Source organism: Hyaena hyaena, unplaced genomic scaffold (genome assembly GCF_003009895.1).
Source record: "Hyaena hyaena isolate Hyena2069 unplaced genomic scaffold, ASM300989v1 scaffold_511, whole genome shotgun sequence".
NCBI lineage: Eukaryota > Metazoa > Chordata > Mammalia > Carnivora > Hyaenidae > Hyaena > Hyaena hyaena.
Window position 1 is genome coordinate 933,181 of NW_024081144.1, and position 23,748 is coordinate 956,928.

The 23,748-nt window shown below is 65.5% G+C and overlaps 1 protein-coding gene across 3 annotated transcripts in view; it reads left to right on the forward strand.

Annotated features, from left to right (window-relative positions):
- The first annotated feature begins 1,503 nt into the window (after positions 1–1,503).
- VAV2 (vav guanine nucleotide exchange factor 2) overlaps positions 1,504–23,748 on the forward strand; it is a 146,514-nt gene continuing 124,269 nt past the window's right edge. For 2 of the 3 annotated variants that reach the window (XM_039255164.1, XM_039255165.1), the window contains exon 1: positions 1,508–1,799. In XM_039255164.1, coding sequence (XP_039111095.1) covers positions 1,596–1,799 — 204 coding nt within the window. In that variant the 5' untranslated portion in view covers positions 1,508–1,595. Of the gene's footprint in view, positions 1,800–23,748 lie in introns of all 3 variants that reach the window. The other variant, XM_039255166.1, reaches the window with a different exon arrangement.

Consider the following 23,748-nt stretch of genomic DNA (forward strand, 5'->3'; position numbering starts at 1 on the left):
CCCCCCTCCTCGGCTGGGGAACGGGCAGGTGAGACCTCTGCAGAAGGCCTGGGGGATTCTCTGCGCTCACAGTGAGCTGGGGTGGCGCCCAATGGAAGAGGGGGGCGGGGCCCTGGGGCAGTGAACGCGGGTCCAGAATTCGACCAGGAGAGTCCAGAGAGGGCGGCCTCTCCGACACTGCCCCCACCCCACTGAGGGCTGAGCCGCTCGGGGAGGGGCTGCGACTTGCCCAGGGTGGCCCAGCGCATCCTGAGCTGAGCCAGGATCCACATCACTTCATCGGCAGATTGGCTCTTCAAGTCCTTGAAGCAGCGTCGCTGTCGCGGGAGGCCAGCTGCTGACAGCGCGCCCCCCACCCCAAGGCGTGGCTCAGGGCGGGGTCAGTGGACCCTGAAGTCGGGGAGTGGCCTGCCTCGATCCAGAGCCCAGGGAACTCTGGCCTCACCACCAGCCCTCCCTCTCACTCACTTATCTCGAATATTCCATCTTGGACGCCAGGGTTTGCCCTTTGGGCAGCTGCAAGCGGCCAGGCCTCTGGGTCATGAAGCAGGGGAATCCCAGCCTTTGTGCGGAGTCGCCTGTGGGCTGGGGGGCTTCTTGCGGGTCCCCGGCCAGAGCAGAGGATTAGATGGGGGTTCTGGGCGCATGCCCGGCCCGTGTGCCTCCGGCATCGAGTTATCCCTCGGGGTCGAGGTGACGCGGGGGGCCTCGGCCCAGCCGGTGCCCCCTTCTCGAAGGGCCGTGAGGAGGTCCCCAGCACGAAAGGGGCCACAGTCTGATCGCCAGGAGCGGAACGCAGGGCCAAAGCAGAGACCGAGACCCGGCAACCCCTCCACGGGCTAGGCCGCTCGCCCAGGGCGCAGACCTCCCCAAAAGTGCGGGCGCCCGCGGACCGGGGGGGCGGGCCCGGGGCGGCGCCGCAGCCCCCGCCCTCCGAAACTTTGGCGGGCGGCGGGGCAGGAAGTGGGGGGGCGGGGGCGGCGTCAGGCCCGCGCGCTGGCCCCGCCCCCGCCCCGCCCCGCCCGTGGCCGCGCCCCCCGCACCCCCCCCCCCGCCGCCCCGCGTCCCCGCACCCCGGAGCCACCGAACCTCCGAGTCCGAGCGCCGGGCACCGAGCGCGGAGCCCGCGGGCGGGTTGAACAAAGCGGCGGCGGCGAGGGTGGCCCAGGCCCCGGACGCGCCGAGCGAGCGACCCGCCGGCCCTTTGTCTCGGGCGGGGCAGGAGCGGCGGCAGCCGCGGGGCGGCCCGAGCGCAGCATGCGGCGCCCCTCGGGGCGGATCGCGAGGCGCTGCGGCGGCGGGCGGCGTGGAGCCCGGCCCGGGGCCCGGGGGCGCTCGCGCGCGTGAGGGGGTCCGGCGCGCGGCGCGGCGCCCGCCCCGCGGCCGCACGTGGGAGGGAGCGGCGGCCCGCGAGGAGCCGGAGGAGGAGGAAGAGGAGGGGACGCGCGGCGGCGCGGCGGGGACCCGGGGCCGCCCGCGCGAAGCCCCGCCCCGGCCGCCGAGCCCGCGCGGGCGGGCGGGATGCCCCGCGGCCGCCGCACTTCGGCCCGAGCGCTGCCCTGAGCGGGGCCGGCCGTGCGGCCGCCGCGGGCGCCATGGAGCAGTGGCGGCAGTGCGGCCGCTGGCTCATCGACTGCAAGGTCCTGCCGCCCAACCACCGGGTCGTGTGGCCCTCGGCCGCGGTCTTCGACCTGGCGCAGGCGCTGCGCGACGGCGTCCTCCTGTGCCAGCTGCTGCACAACCTCTCCCCCGGCTCCATCGACCTCAAGGACATCAACTTCCGGCCGCAGATGTCCCAGGTGAGGGGCCGCGCTGGGCAGCCGCGGGGAGGGCGTGGGGCGCGCCCCTGGAGGCGCGAAGTTGGCCAAAGTCCCCCAAGCCCCGGGCGCGCCGCCGCCGCCCGAGGGCAAGGCCGGGGAGCGCCCCGGGCGGGTCTGCGCCTCCCGGGTGAGGGAAGACTCGAAGCCGGGCGGGGCGCCCGCCGCTGCCGCCCCCTGTCCGCGTGCGCCGCGGCCCCGGGGAGCCCCGCCACGCCCGGGGGCCTCGTCCGGCGTCGCGCCCTCGGGCTTCGCGCCTGGTGGACTGGACCGTGGACGACACGCCGGCGCGGCCGGAGGGAGCGGGTGGGCTTGGGGCGCCGCCTCTTGGACGGGGCCGCACAAGTTGGTGCGAGCGGGAGCCCCCCGTGGCTCCCCGGTCACCCTCGAGTGTGGCCTTTGTCGTGGCGGAGCGCGTGTGGCTGCAGGCCGGCAGGAAAATGTCTGCGCGGCTGGCGGGAGCTGCTTTTCTTGGCCCCTTAAAGGGAACTTGGCTAAGACTTAAGCAGAATGGAGCCCCGGTCCTGCCCTCCGGAGCCCCGGAGCGCCCACCCCGGCTCCATGTGAAGGGGTCCTGGGTGCTCAGGACGGCCAGGGGGCCAGCGGGGGTCTGGCCAGCTGTGTGAAGGACCCACCTTCCTGTTAGCCCGAAGCCCCCTTCCTCTGTGGCCCTCGGCAAGTCCGCGTGGACAACGGCCATTCGTGTGTGACATCGGAAAACAGGCTAGGGAGAAGGAGGGATGGAGTGAGTCACGGCTTTTCCAGGCTGGGCTGCATGGCCTCTGCCCTTTGGCTGTGACTGCGTTTCCTAGGAGATGGGGGCACCCCCCCTCCTCCGGGGAGAGGAGGGGGGTGGCTGCTGACAAAGAGAAGCCCTGAGAGGGCAGGGGGGCTGCGCTCCCACTCGGCCCAGGACCACGGGAGGCAGACAGCCCGGGAGGGCGCCTGGGGGTGCAGGCATGCGGTCTTAGGGCTTCCCCGGAGCCAGCTGTCATGCTAGCCAGCCCGGAGTCCCTGGGGCCAGGTGCCCTGCTGCCGAAAGAAAGCTCTCGTAAATCCGTTCCTCCCCGCTGTCCTCCCCTCTGGGGGCTGGGATGGAGACACTGAGGGCAGGAAGGGTTGCCGAGGGCAGAGCCGGCCATGGGCGGGAGCGTGTCTGCTTTTGGCCGTGAAGCTGCCCGGGCTTGCTAGCTCCTGACGGGTTTCCTGGCTGATTGGCGGGGAGGCTGGGGCACAGACACAGCCTGGGGTGGGTGGGAACACAGCAGAGGCTGGCGCTGCCCTTTTCCAGCTGTGGTTTGGGCAGGGTGGGGGAGGAGGGGGCCCTGGCTGTGGCAGGTGGCTTGGCTCAGCCCCAGTGCTTGAAGGCCACAGACGTCCGTGGGGCAGTGACACTGACACTAGCACAGTGCCTTTGAGCCCCTGTGTCCCAGCCTGGGCGAAGGGACATTGTGGGGGACTCAGTGCCGGGGAGAACTGGAGGGGCGAGTGTCTACGTGTCCTCATGGACATGTGCTGATTGAAACCTGGCACTGTCGCCCTGCAGGTAGGCGACCACCTTTGGGGCCTCAGTTTCCCCATCTGTTTAATGGGAATGGCGGTAGTAGCCACCACATAGGCGTGCAGTGAGGATTCCACGGGGGAAGGCAGAGAACGTCCTCCGTGCAGTGCTGACTTAACGTTAATGATTTTGGGGGGTTCACCTGGATACTGGTAGGTATCACTCTCTTGGCTGAGGGCTGGTCTCCCTGACCTCAGCCCACAGGTCACCTTGTGGGGGATGGAGGGGGTCACCCCATCTTTGTATGTCTGTTGCTGGCGCAGGACGGCTGCAGGTGCTCCTCAAGCCTGCGTTCCCTGGGCCAGGGGGCTAGCGGGCTGGCTCCCTCTCCACACTCACAGTTCGAGACACAGTCCTCTTTGCCAGGAATGGCTGTGCCTGGTGTGGGAAGGGGGCTCGGAGGCCCCCCTGTGTCGCTGTTCTTTGTCATTCGGGAAGCTCCTCGCTGTCCCTGGAGGTGGGAGGGAAGGTGTCCTGTGGGTCCTCGGAGGTTCCATCACAAGGCAAATCGAAGTTTCCCTTTCTTACTGGCCCACCCCCCCGCCGGGCGAGGCTCCATCCTGGGTGGGGGTGCGCCACCCCTGTTCTATAGAGGAGGTGGCCGCAGCTCAGAGAGGTGGAGGGACTTGGCCCGGCTCTCACAGATCCTAAGTGGTGACCCTAGGCCACCAGGAGGTCTCCCTTCTCGGGCTTGGAACGAAGTGGGTTCCGCGAGACTTCCCTAAGCTTTCCCGCTGACTTTCGCATGGGCGCTCCTGTCGCTTCCTCCCGCCTCGTGGCCGCTCCCAGAGGCTGCCGGGATGTTCCCTTGCTCAGAAGGCCGCGCTGGCTGCTCACGGTGACGTCGTGTTTTCGGGCAACAGCGTGTGGAAGGCCCCTGCACTCTGAGTTGACCTCAGCTGCCCCCAAGGAGCGTCAGAGTGTGTACGCTTATGAGCGCCTGCTGTGTACAGAGCTGGAGAAGGTGTTCGCAGAGGATCCGAGTTGCCCCTTTGTCCTGCCTCCTGGAGCTGGCGGGCCGTGTGCTTTCATTTTCTTCCTTTTTTTTTTTAATCCAAAATGCCTGGAAGCCACCTTGGGTTTAATTAAGCTAATTAGGTAGGGCCACAATCTGCTGATCCTAATGAGGGATCACGTGTGTCCGGGCGGCTCTGGCCGTGAGGTCCCCAGGTGGCTGATGCCAGCACAAAGCCCTTGCGTTGGGTCGGCAGTTTGAACCTGGAGGGCACCACCCGGCCAGCCCTGGCCCACACCGCCCTGGCGGCCTCCTCCCCGGAAGCCTGTCTGCGGGGACGGGAGTGGGACCCCGGGGCCCACCGGGCTTCCTCTCCTGCGCACCCCTCCGGCGCCAGCCCCTTCCCGACCCTGCCTCGTGCCCGCCGCCCCCGGGGCCCCGGACCTTCGCCGTCACGTGCTGCGTCCCTGCTGCTGCTAGACCTCTCCTTCCTCGTAGCCTGGTTCTTCCCGGAGGAGCTGGTCTACGGCCCCTCCTGCCCCAGACGTGGCGAGCCTGGCCGTGGCCCCCGGCAGACCCGGGTGTGTGGCTAACCTTGCACCTCCCAGTGGGTGCCACGCTTCTGTGCACTCGGCAAGCCCAGGAGCTGTGTGTTTCCCGTCCCCTCCTCCCCGGCCCCTCCAAGCTGTCGTCTCGGGGTCCCGCGGAGTCGGGCGCCCCTTTGTTCCTTTGCGCCTTCGCCGCTGTGTTCCTTCTTCCCGAGGCAGCTTTGTGCTTGCCGAGGGGCCAGGGGCCGCCGCCAGGCCAGAGGGGGTGCCCGCGGGGTCGCCCCGACGCCTGGGGCTGCAGCCTGCCCGCGGCCCGGGTCCTGAGGCTGAGGCATGCAATGCCAGGGCAGCGGCGCAGGGAGCAAGCCTCGTGTCATGGAAACCGGGGGCCTCTCAATTCTGAGAGCACGTCGGACTTACGGACAAGCCCTGCGCGCTGCACACATCACTTTTTCTCCACCCAGGGGAGGGGAGTGGGTCACGCGGTCCCCGAGTGTTTCGGCATGTCGCCCCCAAACAAGGGCATTGCCCCCCAGGAGGGCAGTGCAGCCTCTCAGTCACTCACGCCTCAACGGGTGTCCCCCGAAATGCCCCCTGAAATGCCGGTTCAGCAAAAGAGGTTGCCCGAAGGGCTGGCTGCCCTCCTCTTCGCCCCTGCGTCTGGGACGGCCCCTCAGCCTTCCCTTGATTTTCACGACCCTGGCATCCTGCAGGCCCCAGGTGCCTTTAGCTGCAGAATGGGGTCCCTCTGCGGGGTCCCTCTGCGTGCCCTTGCGACTGGATGCGGGCTCTGCGCCTGCGCAGAGAGCTCCTGTCCCCCGTCATTCATAGCTTTTCTCAGGAAGGGACTTGGGACAAGGTGCACCTCCAGTCGTTCCTTCCTCTTTCTTCTCTTCCTCCCTCCCTCTCTTTCCGCCAGTTCGGATCCCGGTTCCCTGTTTTATTCCTCGGGTAAAGTCTGTTACCGTCGTCACTTGTTTTCGCGCTCGTGCTCTCTTGGGTTCGACCCGGGAACTGCTTCAGTCTTCCGTGCGCCTTTTTGACACGTTCGCAGCATCTTGGGCGCACTGCCCTCCTTCCTGGCGCGACTCGTCCAGGCTCCTTCTGTATTCTCCGTTGTCCCTGCTCGGAGTCGGCCGGCCTCCCTCGCGGAGACGGGTGTTCAGAAGCGAGATCTGGGTGCCGCGTGCGCACCGCCGCGGGGCGCTCTCTTTGGTCAGAGCTGGTGGTCTGTGTGTGTGTGTGTGTGTCTGTGAGTACACACAGGCGTACGTGTGTGCTGTGTGCATGTGTATCTGGACACGTTTACAGTTGTCTGTGTTTTCGATGTGTATCAGTGCTGGTCAACGCAAGTGAGCCGGGTCTGTATTTAAAACTCCTGCTGATGGTGTGAAAAAAGTAAAAAGAATGCAGAACTCTACTTTTAATGATACATGTTATTTAATTTCATGCGTTCTCAACAACGGGTGATAGGACCTTGTTGGAAATCAGATCTTTGGGGGCAGAGAAGTCAAGTTCTTCTTATGTGTACTAAAGCACAGATGCGCATGCGTACAAACCAGATCCACAGCACCTCCGTCGTCTGGAAATTTGATATGGGTGGGGGTGGGGGGGGGAGATTATGCAAAGGGCCTGAAAAGGCTCCTTAGTGTGGCGAGGACACCTGGGGAAACCTGCATCTCGCCAACAATGGGTTTTCCACGGGCAGGGGTGGCTGAGGGCGTGGGGGCGAGGCCGGTGGGGGCGGGGCCTGGCAGAGGCCGGTGGGCCCCGTGGGCCCTGTCTTTCGCACTGGCCTGACCAACTGGGGGGGGGGGCCCTTGCCAGGCTGTGTGGAGCAGGATCCTGAGGCTCGGGTGTGGGGTCGGCGGGAGAGGCGCTGGGCCCTCACCTGCCCCGGGTCTCAGGAAGCCACAGCCTGGCATTGGCCTCGGTGGCTGGGCTGGAGCCTGGAAGCTTGTCGTCCTGAGGGAGGACCGGGGTCTGGGCCCCGGAGATGGGCGCCTCGCTGCTGGGAGTGGGGGGGTCTGCCGAGCCTGGGGCCAAATGTGGGGGTCCAGCCTCGCTGGGGGCCTGACAAGGACAAGCAGACGTGGGGGGGCTCCCCCCACAAGCCCCCCCGCCAGCGCCTCGTTTCAGCTCTTTCTGGCACGTGGGCAGCGTGGCCAAGGAGGCCCCTCCCTTGCTTGTCCTGGAAGGACCCGCTCGTGCTGGCCAGAGAGGCACCGGGGCCTCTGCTCTGGGTGGTCAGTGGCGCGATGCCCCCCAGCCCCTTCCTCCTGGCCCTGTGTCTGGGCCACGCCGGTGTCTGGGGCTTTCTGAGTCTGAGGGTGGGACGCCCCGGGGCCGCCAGCGCTGGAGGGGCTCTGGTTTAGGCAGAGACCCAGACTCAGCCCTGCTGGCCCGGCCCCCCCTTGAGGCCACCCCTCTCTCCCCAGCACCCCTGCTGGCCACCAGCACCCTGCTCCCAGAGCGGGGGTGGGCACTCATCTTGTGTGGAGGGCCAGCCAGTAAATATCTGAGGCCCTGTGGGCCAGACAGTCTCTGTCGTAACCACTCAGCTCTGGCCTGCTGGTGTGAAGGCGGCCGTGGACGATCCGTAAATGAGTGAGTGTGGCTGTGTGCCAGTAAACTTTATGGGGAATGAAATTTGAATTTCACATTGTTGTCATGTGCTGCTGAATATTATTCTTTTGATTTTTTCCCCCAACCGTTTAAAAACACGGAAGCCTTCCTTCGCTTTGTGGCCCGCGCAAAGCCAGGCAGTGGGCTCGCCTGCGGCGCTTGGGGCCTGTCCTGGGGCCTGTGATGCAGCCCTGGCCCCTGGGCACCTGTCTCCCTTTGTATCGGGGCCCTTGGCACCGGCTCCTGCAGCAGGAAGTGCTCAGTAAGAACAAAGCCTCTCCACCTTGACCTTGTGCCAGGAACCGTGCCGAAGCCTGGGGCCACGATCTTGCCTCATTCTCGTGGTGGGCTCGGCCCCCGGCCCCACTTTGTAGGGACGCGGAGGGGACCTGATGCGGCCGCGGAGGGACTGCCGCCATCGGCCACGCGGCTCCAGTGGGGATCTCCGTGGCGGCGGGGACACCGGCCTGGCTGAATCCCGGTCTCCTCGTCTGAAAAGGGGACACCTGTGGGTACCTTGCCGGCTGCTGGGAGCATTTGATGGGAAAACGCGGGCCTGGCGCCGTCCCTGCCTCGTGCAGGGTGCCTCCTGGAAGGTTCTCACACCCTCTCTTTGCTGCTTCCCTCCCAGAAGCTCCGTGCTGGCGCGTGCGGGAGGCAGGGACAGATGCAGGGTTTGCTGTCGCCTCGTTTGGGGGCTGTTAGTCCTTAGCTGGTACGGGAGGCAGGGACTGTGGACGGCCTCGTGGGGGGCTGGCCTTGGAAACTGCATGGTGTTAGGGAAGTGAAGGCTGGAGACCGGCGGTTGCTGCCGAGGTGGGCCCCCAGGTACTTTAGTTTTGCAAAAACACTTTTTTGTTAAATGTATATTTTTGAGAGAGAGAGAGCACGTGCGAGCAGCGGAGGGGCAGAGAGAGGAGACACAGAATCTGAAACAGGCTCCAGGCTCTGCGCTGTCAGCACACAGCCCGTCGCGGGGCTCGAACCCATGAACTGCGAGATCATGACCTGAGCCGAAGTCGGACACCTAACCGACTGAGCCCCCCGGGCGCCCCGGGTATTCTAAGTCACTGCTGCCAGCCGTGCCCTGTCCTGGGAGGGTTTGTCCCCTGACTGCCCAGCACTGGCACATCCCTGGGCCTTAGGAGACCCCATGAGGCACTGTGTTGGGCAGTTAATGGAGAGGTTAAGGGGGCTGCCCAAGGTCACACAGCTGTGTGGAGGGCGAGGCCTCTTGCCAACCTGCACAGCAGCCCTTGGACGGTCCCCACCGGTGAGGAGGCCGGTGGCTGCACAGGGCCCGAGTCTGGGGGTGGCCCAGGGCTGCCCGGCCCTGCCCTCGTGGCTGCGTGGCTCTGGGCCTGTCTCCTCGCCTGCTCCCTGGTGCTGGGGGGGCGGGGCTCAGTGTCATTTTTGCTCCCCATTCGAGGTCACATGCTCATTGGTGTTGGGCGCGAGAAACGGAGACCCCTGACACTGTGTCCCTGACCTTCCGGAGGAGGAGACGGCAAGGGGGGCTCTCGAGGAGACGAAAGGGGCGCTTTCCGACGCGGAGCCATCCAGCAGGGGCTGCCTGTCAGGACACTCCGGAGGTGACAGCGGCCCCTCCTCGTCGGGTGTTCTGACCGGGTCCCGCGCAGCCCTGCCTTCTCTCTCCAGATGCCATTTCTGGAACTGGGGAATGCACCTCTCGGGTGCACTCACCCCTGTTTGGGGGGGTGCCTGAAGCCGGGTTCTCTGGGTGCGGGGCCTCCCTGCTCAGCACCCGGCTGTCCTGCTGTGAGCTGCCATGGCTCCTGGCTCAGGGTCCTCGGCATCCTCCCTCGGCTTGGGACGGCTGCGGGGCGGCCCCTCCTTCACACGCCCTGGGGTCCCCTTTGGTGGAGCCCCCGTGGGGAGCCCATTTTCTCTCCCAGCGCCTGACCCCCATGGGCAGTGGGGCTTTCTGACTGTCACCCCATGGGGTTTGGCTTAGGGGACCCCAAGCTCTCCTCCCCGTCTGGATTTGGTAAGGTGACACGTGGCCCCGCTCCCCGGACACCCCTGCGTGCCCCTCAGCACGACAGGAAGAGGATTTCGGGCAGGGTCGCACCTGCACACCTTGGCTGGGATGGTCCTTGTCCGCCTCCTGGATGGGCCCCCAGGCAGCCTGGAGGAGCCCCCCGCCCTCTGTGCTCTCAGGGACCCTGTGTCCTGTGGCTGCTGTTTTGGGGTCTGGATCTAAAAGCTAAACTAGAGTCACAAGTGCAGCCGTGGAGGCGGCGGGCCGGCCCCGGGAACTGCCCTCGGCACCTGGGGTGGTGGCCCCCCGCCTCCCTCACTGTTCGGTGGGGCTCACTTGCCGGTCTTCCCGGAGTTTATATCAGGATCCGAGGAATTACTTTCAACACACCTGCCTGTCTTCCCCCTGAGCCACCCCAAACCTGAGGCCTGGGAAGCTGCCCTCGGTTCGCTGGGTTTTGAGCTTCTGGCTCTGGGGGCAGCCAGCACCCGAGTCTCCGCGGAGCGTCTCCCACCTGTCCTCCCGTTCCGTCCGCCGGGCTCGTCAGCCTCCGGCTCTTTCCAGGAGTGGGGGGCCCACCCCATGTCCCTCGAGGCCTGTGTCACCGTCAGCAGCGCACGGAGGGGACGCCTGCCTGTCCTCCGCTGTCAGAAGACGGTCAGTCCCTGCCGGGCTGTGTCCCGGCGCGTTCGTGGCTCTGCCACCCAGGACAGCACGTCCCTGAGATGCGGCAGGTGGCAGGGAGGGTGCCGGTCCGAGCCCCCAGGGGTCCCTGTGCCGGGGGCGGGGGCAGGGTCGGGTTCCGGGTGTCGGCCTGCCCCCCGCTCCCCCCGCGCCCCCCGCGCCCCAGCCCTGCCTCTGCGTGGTCTCCTCCCTAAGCGCGCTCCCGTTCTGGTGCATGCACTTCCGTTTGCCCAGATACCCGCCTGTCACAGCTGACGTGTAGACGCAGGACGCTGCCAGGGGAGGGTGGTGTAGGCGCCCGGCCCAGCATGCGGCGGCCAGTGGCCCCAGGGAGAGGGGCCTCTGCAGAGGCGCAAGGGCCGAGCCACCTGCCAGGGTCCCCACGGCCTGCCACGCCCCCCCCACACCAGAGTGCCGAGGCCCGAGGCCTCTCTGGCTCGTCCCCGCGGGGTTGGCTGTGGTCCTTGGCGGTGCTCCTGTGAGCTGGGCCCTGGGGCTGGCGGGCTGTTTGCTGAGGGCCCCCCGCGCCCCACCGGGAATGGGGAGTCCCATCTCATAACTGTACAAGCGGGTGTCTGGGTCCCGGGGCCATCGCCATGTGTCCCGGGCTCACAGGGCACCTAGGAAGCTTTAGTGTCTTTGCAGCCTGTGTCAGGTCCCCAGGCAGCAGGTTCTGGTCCCTCCGGCCCACGGCACCCACATCCGGAGACCCTCCCTCCCTTGCCCCTAAGCTCCTCCCACTCTTACTTTGCCCCTCCCTGCCCGAGGTGGGCATCTGTGTGCCCCCAGCCCCAGCCTCTCTGGCCGCAGGCGCCGCAGACAGGACAGCTAGCAGTCACTGCAGCGAGGGACGAGACGGCCCAGCTCTGAGCTCTTTTCCTGTGCAGATGATGGCTTCACACACGAGCTGCCACGGAGACCTTCGGTTTTACTTGTTCTCAGCCCAGAGCTCAGAGGAAGCAGGCTCGAGGCAGGGCAGCGGGGTGTGACCCCGCGGCTGCTCCCCCCGGGCCTCTGTGCTCCCGGCTGCAGACGGGGCCCCGGTCCCTCGAGGTGTCTGGCATGTCGTTGTGGCGAGGGCTCAGGGCCGGCGCCCTGGCTCTGCTGCTGAGCGCCGTGCGCCTCAGTGTCCTCCCTCGTAGGATGGGGGACAAACACTCTTTCTCGGTGGGCGAACCGATAAACGTGGGGTCTCTGCAGACCAGGGATAAGGAGGCAGCCGTCAGAGGAATCAGTCTGACAGGTGCTGCAGTGTGGACGAGCCTCGGAAACGTGCGGAGGGAGAGAAGCCAGATGGGAGAGGGTGAGGACTGTGGGGCTCCATGGATGCGAGGGTCCAGCGCGGGTGAACCCGCGCCCACAGCGAGGTGGGGAGGGGACCGTGTTCCCGCGCGGGCTGCCACGCTCCTGGTCCCCGGCCGCCCGTCCTGCTGACGCTCCCCGTGAGGCGCCCGTGTCCGGGCGGTGGGCTTCCCGCCGCTTCCGAGGGGCGGGCCGCGGAGGAAGGGTGCCTCGCCTGGGAGAGAATAAGCGTGTCGGTAAATCCAGGCCATAGAACTCGCCTTCCGCCGGCAGCACTTGTGCGCACGCGAGCTCACGCCTGTTGGCTCTGCAGTGGCTCGTGAGGTCCGGCTGCGTTTCCAGGACTGGTTTCTGGAACTGGGTGCATGTGCGAAAGAATCTGGGTGGACTTTGGGGTCAGGAGGCGGCGAGGGGGGGATGCAGTCTGCTGTCTGCGCTGGGCCTTCCGGAAGGCTGTCCCCTCTGTGCCCGTCTGCACCGCCGACAGGTCTGGGCGACGCCGGCCACCTCCGGCAGGCAGTGAGGGGGCCTGCGTCCATTCTCCCGGCCGGGGCTGAGGGTTCTGGGGCTTGGCCTGCGGAGCTCGGTCCGCCCTGTGCACCCACTCTGGCTGGGCGGCGGGTCCAGGCACAGATGGCTGTCGAACGGCTGCTTCTGTTCATGCCGGGGACCTCACTCCAGGGCAGCTCTGGGATCCCCACCCCGAGGCCTCCCTCCTGCACGTGTGACCGGCAGGTGGCAAGTGTCCCCAGCCGGGCAGCCAGCGTGTCACCATCACGTCTTGCCTCGCCCAGCGGAGCGGCTCCGGTCTCCAGCCTTTCTGCTGCTTTGCCGTCTGGTGGCCGCAGGGACATGGTGGCCAGCGCATGGCCTGCCTCTGGGGGGTGGATCCGGCCGGAGCGCTCAGCCCCCTGCTGCGTTCCTGGGGCGCCGCAATGTCACCTGTGTGCTGGGCCAGGTCTGGGCTGCTTCCAGGCTGCCCGGTGTTGCCTCCATGGTCATAATTAGTCACAGTCCTGGGGGCGCCTGGCCGTGGACAGGACCCAGGCGGAGGACAGCCTTGGGGAGCAGGGGTCACCGGTGGCCGTCCAAGAGCATTGGAGGCCGAGGCTCAGGGCGCACAGGAGCTGGCCTGCGTTCGCCGGGAAGGGGTGCGGGCGGGACTCAAACCCGTGGCCTCCCGCACACCTGTGTCCTCGGGCCCCGGGTCGTGCGAGCTGCCTGGCGCCCCCGCCGTCTGCGCGCTCTCGTGGTAATTCACGCGCTGGCAGCCACCCTCCTTTTTTGTCTTAACTTGTGTGTGTAGTAAAAAAAAAAAAGTTTTTCTCAAAAAAGAGAAGATAGAATTTTCACACACCACTCCCTCCTCATGCAAATAAACCTTGGGAGAAATTGGCCTGCCATCTCTATGGGTGTATTTTGTGGTAATTTAGCTGCTTAAATGGAACATCTGTCAGCCAGTGAGGCTCCGGGGGAGCAGAGCGATAGATTATGAGAATCCTCGGGAAGCAGTCTGTTTGCTGCGGGAGCTCAGGCCCCAGCCATGCCCTGCCCCGTCCGCCCCTGCGCGTGGAGGGCGCTTGGCACGGAGGGCCGGGGCGCCGCGGGGTGCCGGCGGCTGGAGCGTGTGCCCGCCCGGCTTGGGTCCCCTGGAGGACGGCTGTGCGGGCTCAGCGTGGCCGGGGCGAAGCGGGGGAAGCCCGCCTTGGAGCCTCACGTGCCCAAGGGACCCTTACACCCAGGCCCCCCGGCCGTGTTTCCCCCTTCAGCCGAAGAAGGGGGGTCGTGGTGTCGGGAGCCACGCTGAGCCCCAGCTCAGACCTGCCCCGCCGCTGACGTGGCCACGTGCGCCCCGGACACGCTTCTCAGTGGCCCCTCCCCCCACCCTGCCCGTACCCCACTTGGCTCACCTGTGAAACGTGCTGCTGTGCGATCGGGTGAGGTCCCCAGAGTATGGGGCCGTGGTGTGCGCCTCTGTCCCTGGCTCCCAGCAGGCCCTGGTGTCCATGTGGGTCCCTGTGTGGTGCGATGGGGCCCCAGCCTTTCTTGAAATGGGTGGTGGCCTTCCTGGCAGCCAGATTCTGGGGGAGGGCGCCTTCTGTCCCTGCCGCCTGTCTGCTCTCCTCTTCCTTTAAGGGGTCTTCCTGGGCTCCGCCAGCTCCCACGGGACCTCTGGACCTTCCAGCTCAACGTTTATGGAGCACCTGCTGCCCGTGACCCTGGCCCTCAGTGCAAGGGAAAGATGGGTGAGGCCAGCAATTCCTCTGGGAGCTCAGAGTCTTGTGGGGGGAGACTGAGGGGGGCAGCAGTCACCTGGAAGGGGAGGTCAGAGGAATCCAGAGCCACTGCCTTCAAGGCTGCAGGGAGGCAGCACAGTGAGTGGGTGGCTCCGTCCAGGGGTGCCGAGGGGTCACAGAAGGGGCTGCAGACAATGTGTTATCCTGGATTTGGCATCAGAAAGTTCTGCCTGGGGGGCTCAGTTGGTGAAACGTCTGGCTTTGGCTCAAGTCATAATCTTGGGGCTGGTGAGTTCGAGCCCCGCATCGGGTTCTGTGCTGACAGCTCGGAGCCTGGAGCTGCTTCAGAGTCTGTGTCTCCCTCTCTCTCTGCCCCTCCTCTGCTTGCACTCTGTCTCTTTCTCTGTCTCGAAAAATAAACATTTAAAAAAATGATAATAAAAAAGAGAAAAGGTTCTGCCTTGGCCTCAGTGCTGGGAGTGGATTGGAGGCCGCAGCCCGGGAGGCGGACGCGGTCACCGCAGCAGGGAAAAGGATCAGGCCTGGCTGGGGTGGGAGGCGGGTGGGGGGAGGGAGAGAAGCTCCGGGCTCCAGGCTGTGGGGGAGGCGGGGTGGAGCCGGTCATCCACCGGACGTGGGGTGAGGAGGGTGCCCTGAAGCGAGGCTCGGGCAGTGGGGTGGATGGTGGGGCTCAAGGTCTGCCGTTGGCGGGTGGCCCAGGGAGGGCCTGGCTCTCCCAGCGGTCTGTCCGGAATCTGCCCTGAGCCGCGGTGGTGGGACGTTTCGGCCCCACCCCGTTGTGCTCTCTGTCTGGCTTTGAGCTTCCTGCTTTTATTCCGGTCTCCGTGTGGCTGACCACAGCAGTGTCCAGGCTGGACTTGGGGGGGGGGGCGCTGGCCCCAGCTGCAATGTGCGGCCTTGCTCGGGGCCTCGGCAGGAAACCCTTTCCCTGAGCACCGGCCTTCAACCTGGACCCTCCTTCCTTGGTGATTATGTTCTCTGGTCGGCTACCAGCTTAGCTTCCACGAGTGCGTGGTGGATTCGGGGTGTAAACAGGTGACTCGCCCCCCCGCCCGGGGAGGCGCAATCCCAGCGCGTGCAGGGGACACGAGGGACCTTTGCAGAGACCCAGGGAGGCCACCACAAGTCCAGAATAGTTGCGTGTTATTTTTAAGTGGTTTTTGCCCCTGGAAGGTGTTTTTTCTTCACAAGGGCTCTGCTTTCCATTGATCTCTTCGAGATTGCTTCATCGCTATTGATTCAATAAAGCTTTAATCGGGAAACAGCATCACAGCGGGCTCTGTGGATGGCAACTTGCCGGCCTCGTCGATCTGTTTAGTGGGGAGCTTGTGCCGTGACTCCGTGGCCGCACGGAATAGCTGCCTGGTGTCTCATTCTCGAGGCCCGAGCTCGGGCAGGGGCGGGCCCTGGGACTCCGGCCGGGCACCCCTGTTTGACACTGTCTCCACTCGGAGACCCGGGACGGGCTCCCTGCCCCTCACCCCCTTCCTCCCCACTGTAATGGGAGGCAGTGCGTAGCAGGGCATTGGCATCGCTGTCAGGGGGAGGGGACCACGGTTGTCTGCGGTGTCCCTTGAGGGATAGTCGGGCCTCTCGGGGTGACGCTGTGGGTGGGGACCCTGGATGGCCACCGCCTGTCCACGAGTGGTTTCTCCCCTCTGCGGGCCCTGGTGCGGATGGTACCGGACACACGCACGCGTACGTACGTAAGGCTTGCCGGTCTGCCTGCCAGCCAGGGGAACACTGTGCAGTCACCTGTGCGTCCCCGGCGCGTCCCCGAGGAGCTGGGGCTGTTGCCTCACTCCCCACGTGGCAACCTGCTTTCGTCCCTGCTGCGTCTGCCCCACGTGGTTTCCTGTGCACGTTATTTCATCCATTCCAAGCAGGTATTTTCTTTGAGTTCTGCCGTCTCCGAAATGAGCGTGGGCCTGGGAGCCTTGTGAGCAGGGGCGTGGCCGGCCCTGAGGTGTGCACAGTGTGTGTGTGTGTGTGTGCGCACGCGCGTGCGCACGTGCGTAGCCAGGGCTGATGAAACGAATCCTCCAGGAGGAGCCTCGGGTGATGAGATGGAGCCGGCCCCCCCCCAGGCAAACCTGCCATGTGACCTTTGAAGCTGGAGGGCATCTTTAGTGAGCAGGGAATGAACATTGAGACAGACAGTCCCAAACCACGATTTCTAGCAACCCGGTCAAGGAAGCAATTGACTGGTGGTCCCCGTTCCGAGTGGCCTTCTCTGATTCCTCCGTGTTGACAGAATCGTCCCAGGGACAGCCGTGTGTACGGTTCCCGGGAGCCTGGCAGGGTCGGGGTGGGGCCTGGAGAGATGTGGCCGGGAGGGCCGGCCTGGGCGGGCATCCCCCGGGGTGGTGAGTGTGGGGGACGGAGCCGCTCTGCACCAGCCCCTGGGTCCTGGGGGGCAACGGGGATGGTTCTTTGCCCATCAGGCCTCTCCCTGTGCAGCCTTGCATTCTGGAGCCTCTGCCCCCAGGTGCCCAGGAGGGTCAGAGAGGGGAGCTCGTGGGCACAGTTGAGGTGGGGGGGCCCGCCCATCGTCTGGCTCCTCCTGCCTTTGGCTTGCGTGAGGCCCCCGGAGTGGGGACACTGGTGGCCAGGGGCCATCGGTACAGGTATCCCAGGACCGGGTTGTCGGGAGGTTAGGGGACGAAGAGCGGGGGCCGGTCTTTGGGGCGGTTCCTCTTTCCTGTCCTCGGGGTGGGTGCGGAGCAAGGGCCGCTGCTCTCAGGACCCGAGGCTGCCCTTCCGCCCCCCTCAGACTCATCGATCTGAGCACGTTATTCCTGGATGGGTTTCCGTGGCTGTTCCCTGAGCAGCTTGTCATGACTTGTCCTTGCTCCTTAAAGAGTGAGGTGCTGCCGGCTGAGAGGTGCTGGGGACCAGCCGGCGTGGGGGTCGGCCGTGCAAAGCGCACCCCTGAAGCTCCCCTCTGGGGATCAGAGGTCAGCTAGCCGGCTCTCACTGAGCCTTCCTGGCTGGTCTGCTCTCAAGCCAGCCCTTTGGCTCTGGGGCCAGAAGGGGGGGGGCAGCCGTTGCGGACCCCTGGTCAGTAAGAGTAGCCTTGGTGCCCTGCCTGAGTGCGGGGCCCGGGGAAGGAAGGAGCTGGGCGCTGGGCCACACTCGTCCTCGGTGCCTCCCATCCCTGATCTCCTGAGGTCGGGCCAGGGCGGAGATGGGGCTCCAGACCCCTGGTGGGGTCTGCAGCCCCAGACCGCAGCGTTCTGCTACCTGCTTCTCATCAGGGGAGCGGTTTTCTCCATTAGAGCACCCCGTTTCCTTCCTCTCTGCTGCCCTTGGCTTTTCGGCCACAGATTGACCCCAGGCCTCCGTGGAGGGTTCCTGATGTGGTCCTGGGCCCATCCTGCCAGAAACGCCATCCTGAGAAGGACAGGGAGGGGCACCACTCAGCGGCCGTGCGATCGGTCACGTCTGCGGGGGCGTGGGCAGCGGAGCGGGACCCTCTGCCCACCTGGCCTCCTGCACAAGCGTCTGCAGTCGGTCAGCCTCGGGACTGCCCTGGGGTACCCGGCTGCATGACCGCCCCTCTTCTCCCAGCCCCTGCCTCCGGCTCCCCCTTCCTTGGACTCAGGCACCCCCTCCCCCCACCTTGTATAACCTCCCCTGCCTGGTGTTCCCAGCTCTGCCCCTACTCAGCGGGCATTGGCCCTGGGGGCTTTTCCTGCCCTGGCACGGGGGCGGGGGCTCTGCTCAGGGCAGCCTGCGCACGGCCTGGCTTCCTGCTTCCTGCTTCCTGCAGCAGCCCTCCCGTCCCCCTGGATCTGGCACCTGCTTCTCTCTGGTCCAGGATCCCTTTCCCAGAGTCTAGGACCCTGAATCTGGACCCGGATCTGGACCCGGCCTCTCTGAATCTGAGATGCCTTCTTCCTGGGTCCCAGACTCCTGTACTGAAGGGAGGGTGTTGTAGGGTCGGGCTGACAAAGCGCCACAGGCCTGGGCTGGAAAAGCATCCGACGCCGTAAACCTCCTGGAGAGAGGAAAGGGCCTCGCCCCGACGGAGGGGTGCCCCCCTCTGCCGCGGCTGCTGGTGTAGCCGGCTCCCGGCCAAGAGGAGAGATAATGCACTAAGCTTCCCCTTTCTTCTCATGTCGGTGCTGGACTTCCTGGCTCGAGGAAGTAGTTGGCAGTGCCGCTTCGGGGTTTGGGGCGAAGCTTCCCGAGAGAGCTTCCCGGTGGGACGTCCCACTGGCCAGAGCTCAGGGTGAGCCTCCCTGCTGAGTGGCTGCGCGCCCTGGGCCCCCGTGGCCTTTGCTCAGCGGTGCAGGCCTCTCCAGGGACCCGGGGAGGCGGGAAAGGAAGCCTCAGTGTCATGGTTAGTGTTTTAGCTGCGAGATGATGAAATTCCCCACAGACCAGAACTTTCTCAGCCCAGCTCGGGCCTGGGAGGGGCAGCTCCGACCTCCCCTGTGCACCAGTGACGTGGTTTGCCGGAGCGGCCGTGTCTCTGGTGGGGTTGGTGTCACCAAGCTGGTTTTTATGTCTGTCTGACTCTTCCCCGTGACGGGGGTGCACTGAGCAGCGTCCCAGGGGACGGGGCCCCGGGGTTTGACACCCGGACGCGCGTGTCCTGGGGCGGCCCCTCAGCCTGAGGGCCTCACAGCAACAGAAACCTCTTCTGTCACCTGGCAGAGGCCCCAGATCAAGGTGGCAGCACAGGGGTCCATGCTACCTTGAAGGTTCTGAGGCACGGTCCCTCCCCGCACCCAGGGGACGCCTCTCCCTGCGTTCGGTGGCCCCAGGCGTCCCTCGGCGTGTGACCGCGCCCCCCAGCCTCTGCCTCCAGCTTGCCGTCTCCGCCCTGTGTGTCCCCACCAGGGCTCCCGGCCTGTGGGGCCTGGCTCTCCGTCCCGCGCTCTGGCCCGCCCCGGGGCACCCCTGTGGGCTGCAGCTGGTGGGCCGCACGATTCCCCCCACCCGGAGCCGCTCCACCGCTCTCTCACTTCCCTTGGCTGCCCCCCCCCCCGCCCCCTCTCCCGAAAATAACCCTGGGGTGGGAGGGCGCCTTGCAGGCCCGGCCTGGAGCCTCGGTTTAACCGTCTCCGGGTCCCGTGGGGGTGGGCAGAGGCTCGCACTTTCCTTCTCGGTGCCCTCGTACCTGGCACCTCGTAGGGCCGGGCAGCCGTGTGAGGGATGCCGGCGTGACTCATAAACAAACTGGGGAAGGTGGGTGACCTGCCTGCGGCTCCCCGAGGCCGTCGTCCGCCGAGCCCATCTGGGCCCAAGGCCATCGGGTTGTGACTGTCCCTGGGTGACCCCGTCTGGACGCGCCCACAGCGGACGGGAAGGCTTTGGCTCCGTTGTGGGATGGCCTGTAAGGGGCAGGCCGGCCACTGTCCTGTCCATGTGATCTCGAGACCGTGGAAACACCCGGAATGCCCGACGGGAGGGCATTGCTGGGGTGCATGGCCTGGGCCCGCGGAGGCTCCCAAACACCGGGCCCTGGTGTCACGCTGTGCGCTCTTCCCAGCGGTGACTTTGGGGACGACAAAAATGCAGAGTCAAGAGGTTGGACGGCAAAAAGCCCTGACGTGCTCAGTGGTGCGGGGGCTGGAGCTCACAGGCTTTGGTTGTGTCGCCTACATCCCCTCACGGAGGAGGAGAGGCTGCTCCCGTCCGGGGAGAAGAGACAGCAAAGGTTTGCTCTTGGGCGGCAGACAGGACTGCAGGCAGCCGGCGCCGGGCGGGTCCCTCAGTTTCCCCACTTGGTGAAGGGGCGCCGGCGTGCCGGGGTGCCAGGGTGCCGGGGCCGTGAGCCGCCACTCCTCCCCTCCCCGGGCACCCTGAGCAGGGGGCCCCGGCTGGAGCTTGGCTGCCTGCAGCTGAAATACCAGCTCTGGCTCGGCTTCCCTGTGCTGGGACGGCTGGGGGCGTGCCCGCCCCGCCTGTGCCTGCCCTGCGCCCTCTGCCCTCAGGCCCCCCGCCGCCTCCCTTCCCCGCCACCTCCCCACCCGGCTGGGGGAGGGCAGAGGGTGAGTCTGCAGCTGCGAACATTCCTGACCCCGGTTCAGGGGAGAGAGGCCAGCTGCTCCTGGCGGACAATGGAGCCCCGGCCCTCTGACCCCCCTCCCCGCCAGCCCCCATGTCCCCTCGGTGCTCTGCCCGGGGCTGGCGCTGCTGCGGCTGGAATTTCCAGTGTGGAGAAGGGCCGGCTGCTGCAGGGTTCACAAGCACCTTCTCCCACAGGCTCCCACAGGCAGCCCAGATCTTTTTAAGAAATCCTAAAAGTAATGTGCGATTGTGGGAACAATGACAGGAGACAGCTTAGGAAAGGTCCCCAGACTCCCGTCCCGGGAAGGCCTGTGTCACTGACTTCCGGGCCCCCACACCCACAGTGGCCATCGGAGGCTGTTTTTGCTGCTCCTGAGAGGGCTGGAGACCCTCCCGTAAGGGTGGTGGCTTGGGGGGTGTGGGAAGGGGCAGGGGGTGGTGATCACAGGTGCATCCACGGCAGGGGTCCCGTGCGAGGGGGACCTGGCAAGCCATCCAGTTCCCAAGGGCTCCCTACCCACCGGTTTCTTTTTTGTGGGGGAATAAGCACGAGTGTGCAGTTTACCGTCTTGGGAGCTTTTCCACACGCGGTTCAGTGACAGGTGCGTTCACGGAGTTGCAGAGCTGTCCCCTCCGTGCGGCTCCTGCTTCAACTCCGTCCGAGGCTCTGAGGCCGCCCTAACGCACGAGCAGGCGCTCTCCCTGTGGCCCCGACCCCACTGCTCTACTTTCTAATTTGTTTTTAATGTTTAGTTTTGAGAGAGACAGAGCACAAGCGGGGGAGGGGCAGAGAGAGAGGGAGACCCAGAATCCGAAGCAGCTCCAGGCTCTGAGCTGCCAGCCTGGAGCCTGATGCGGGGGTTCAGACCCACAAACCGTGAGATCGTGACCTGAGTCGAAGTCGGACGCTTGACCGACTGAGCCCCCAGGCACCCCATCTGCTCTACTTTCTGTTCCTATGAAGGTGAATTTTCTGGGGTCTCACGGGGGCAGACCCTGTAGCCCTCGTCCGTTTGCGTCTGGCTGTTTCCATCACGAGCTCTGGGTCCTTCCGCGTTGTACCGTGTGTCAGGGGCTCCTTCCTCTTAATTCTTAATTTTATTTTTTGTTTGAGAGACAGAGGGACAGAGAGAGCATCCGAGCAGGCTCCACGCTCAGCACAGAGCCCGATGTGGGGCTCGATCCCCTGACCTAAGCCAAGATCCAGACTTAGTCGCTCAACCTACTGAGCCCCCCGGGCGCCCCAGGATCTCCTTCCTCTTTAGAGCTGAGTGCCGTTCTGTGTGCGGCTGGACGCGTCGGTGGGTGGACGGCTCCTGCCTTTTGGCCGCGCGAACACAGCTGTGCTCGCGTCCTTTGGGCTCTGCTTCCAGTTCTTCGCAGAACGACCGGAGGTGGGTCGTGGGTCACATGCCAGTTCTATTTTTAGCTTTTTGAGGAACCGCCTAACTGCTTTCCCCAGCAGGTCTCGCCTACACTTGTTAGTTTCTGTTCAGTTGGCGGCGTCCACCCTCGCGGGTATGAGCTGGGGTCTGGTTCACACCACTGCCGAAGGAAGCGGCAGACCCCCTCCCCTCCCGGAGGCCGGCCTCCCCGAGCCCCGGGGGCTGCGGCCAGGCTCACTGGATGGGGAAACTGAGGCTTTGAGAGGAGCAGGGCCCTGTCAGCCCCGGCAAGCTGTGCACCAAGCCTATGTGCACCTCCAGTGACCTGCCCTCGCTGGCTGGCCGGGTGACCGCGATGGGGCAGGGGGATGAGACCCGATTCTGGCGAGGTCCCGTGAGCATTCTTCCCAGCGGCCGCACTTCCCATTCGAGGTCATTGCTGGCCGCCGTAGCCGCCGTGAGCCCGTCAAGGGGGACAGCAGTCAGCCTGGGGACAGAGGTTTCTTCTGCATGTGAATGGGGGGGAGTGACTTTGGGATGTGGGGGATGGGTGTTTGATGAGGAGAAAGATTGTGTCCCTAAGGGACCAGAGGTCCTGACAGGTCCAAGACCCCACGGAGAGGTATTCAGAGAAGGGGGCCTCAGTGCTGCCCCTGTGGAGGCCGAGCCTGGGGGGTTGTCCCTGGCCCCCCACCCTGGAGCCTCCTGGTTCCGGAGCAGACGTCCGTCCGGGCGGCAGGAGGAAGTGCCTTTCCCTCCCCTCCCCAGGCCGAGCTTGCGTGCACGGTGCACAGACTGCGGTCTGATGAAAATGAAGTGCATTTAAAAACAGAAAAAAGTGTGTTTATGTCTTAGCCTCCACCTGCTTGGACTTCAAAACCATTTCCCCGAGTCCTTGTCTGCCTGCAGATGTATCTGTGCTTGACTTTGTTCATCATGTCACAGACGCACACAGTGCACGTCCCCGCACACCCGCGCACCCCCCTCGTGCCCCCACCTAGCAGCCCGTCTCACACGGGGTGGCTGTGGGGCCGGTGACAGTGACGAGGTTACAGTAAGCTGTCAGCTGCCGCTACAGCCTAGCCTTCTGCTCCCGGACAGGGGATGAGCCCCTCCCCTCCGAAGCCTTGTGAGGCCACCCTGATTTCACGGAGCACCTGCTATGTGCCGCTGGGTGCTTTGGGTCCTTTCTAACATCTGGGGAGAGGTGTTTTTTTTTTTTTTAAATTTTTAAATGTTTATTTTTGAGAGAGAGAGAGAGAGAGAGACCGAGTGCGAGCAGGGGAGGGCCAGAGACAGGGAGACACAGGATCTGAAGCAGGCTCCAGGCTCTGAGCTGTCAGCACAGAGCCCGATGCGGAGCTTGAACCTGTGAACCACGAGATCACTACCTGAGCCAGGCGTCCTGGGGAGGGGTGCTTCTTGAAAGGGCTCGTGGCACCCGCAGAGTGAGAGGCAGCCCAGAGAGGCCTCTCCCCAGGTTGGGCGCCTCATGGACGCTGCCCCTTGTGGTGGCCTTGCAGGCCGGCTGGGTGGTAACCTCCCCCCCTCCCACCCCACGGTAACAGCTGACTCAGCAGCCTTGACTCTGGGTGTGAGAATGGCTGGACGGATGGGCTCTGTGTGTGTGTCTCTGGGGGAAAGTGGCAGTCCCTGGTGCTCCCCCTTCTCGTCTCTGACCCTCCCCCCAGGAGCTGTGGGGTCATAACCGGACAGGACACGTTGCCCTTCTCGAGGCGACGTGTGCCCACCGGAGGAGGGATTCCCCACGAGCATCCGTGTGCAGCGTCGAGGGACATGGCTCGCTTGGCGCGGGCGGGGAGGGTGTTCTGTGTCCCTCGGTGCTCATGGTGGTCGGACCTCAAAGGTGCTTCCTGTAACGCACTAGGTTGCCCTGGGTGGGAGGTCACATGCGTGACCGGGCTGTACTGGGCAAGCGTGAGGGGCTCCCAGCTGCCCTCAGGCTGCATTACCTGGGTGAGAGGGTGGCTTTCACAGTGGGGGGACATCAAGGGATGGAGGGCCACAGGCCTGTATTGGTCCCCTGATTTTTGGGGTGCTCGAGCTGGGCCCCCTCCCATCACAACATGGAGGCAGCCACTGAATGGGGGTGGCGTCTGGGGCCCTGAGACGTGCACTCAGCTTGGAGCTGGGGTCCTGGGAGAAGGGGTCCCGGAGTGGGTGCAGCAGGAGGAAGGCTCCAATTTGAACCCAGATCTGTGTGCCTGGTCGCTGGCTGGGTCTGCCTGAGCCCCACACCTCGATTCGCGGTGTCCGGAGCAGGCAGCGTGAGTGGTGGAGGGCTGGGGCGGCAGCGGGAGAAGCCAGCCCCCTTCATCCATCCGTCCACGCCTCCCTCCGTCCCACACACCTTCGCCCAGGGCCCGGTGGGCTCTGGCCTCTCTGGTTGCATGGAGGTCCCGGAGCAGGGGGTTCAGGGCATGGGGGCCGCCTCTGCCCGGCGGGCGGCCTGGGGCTGCCGTGCAAAATGAGCACACGCCGGGGGTGTACAACCACAGCGATTCACACTCTGCCAGCCCCGGAGCCCAGGACTCTGAGCTCAGGTCTGGGCTGTGCTCCCTCCGTCCTT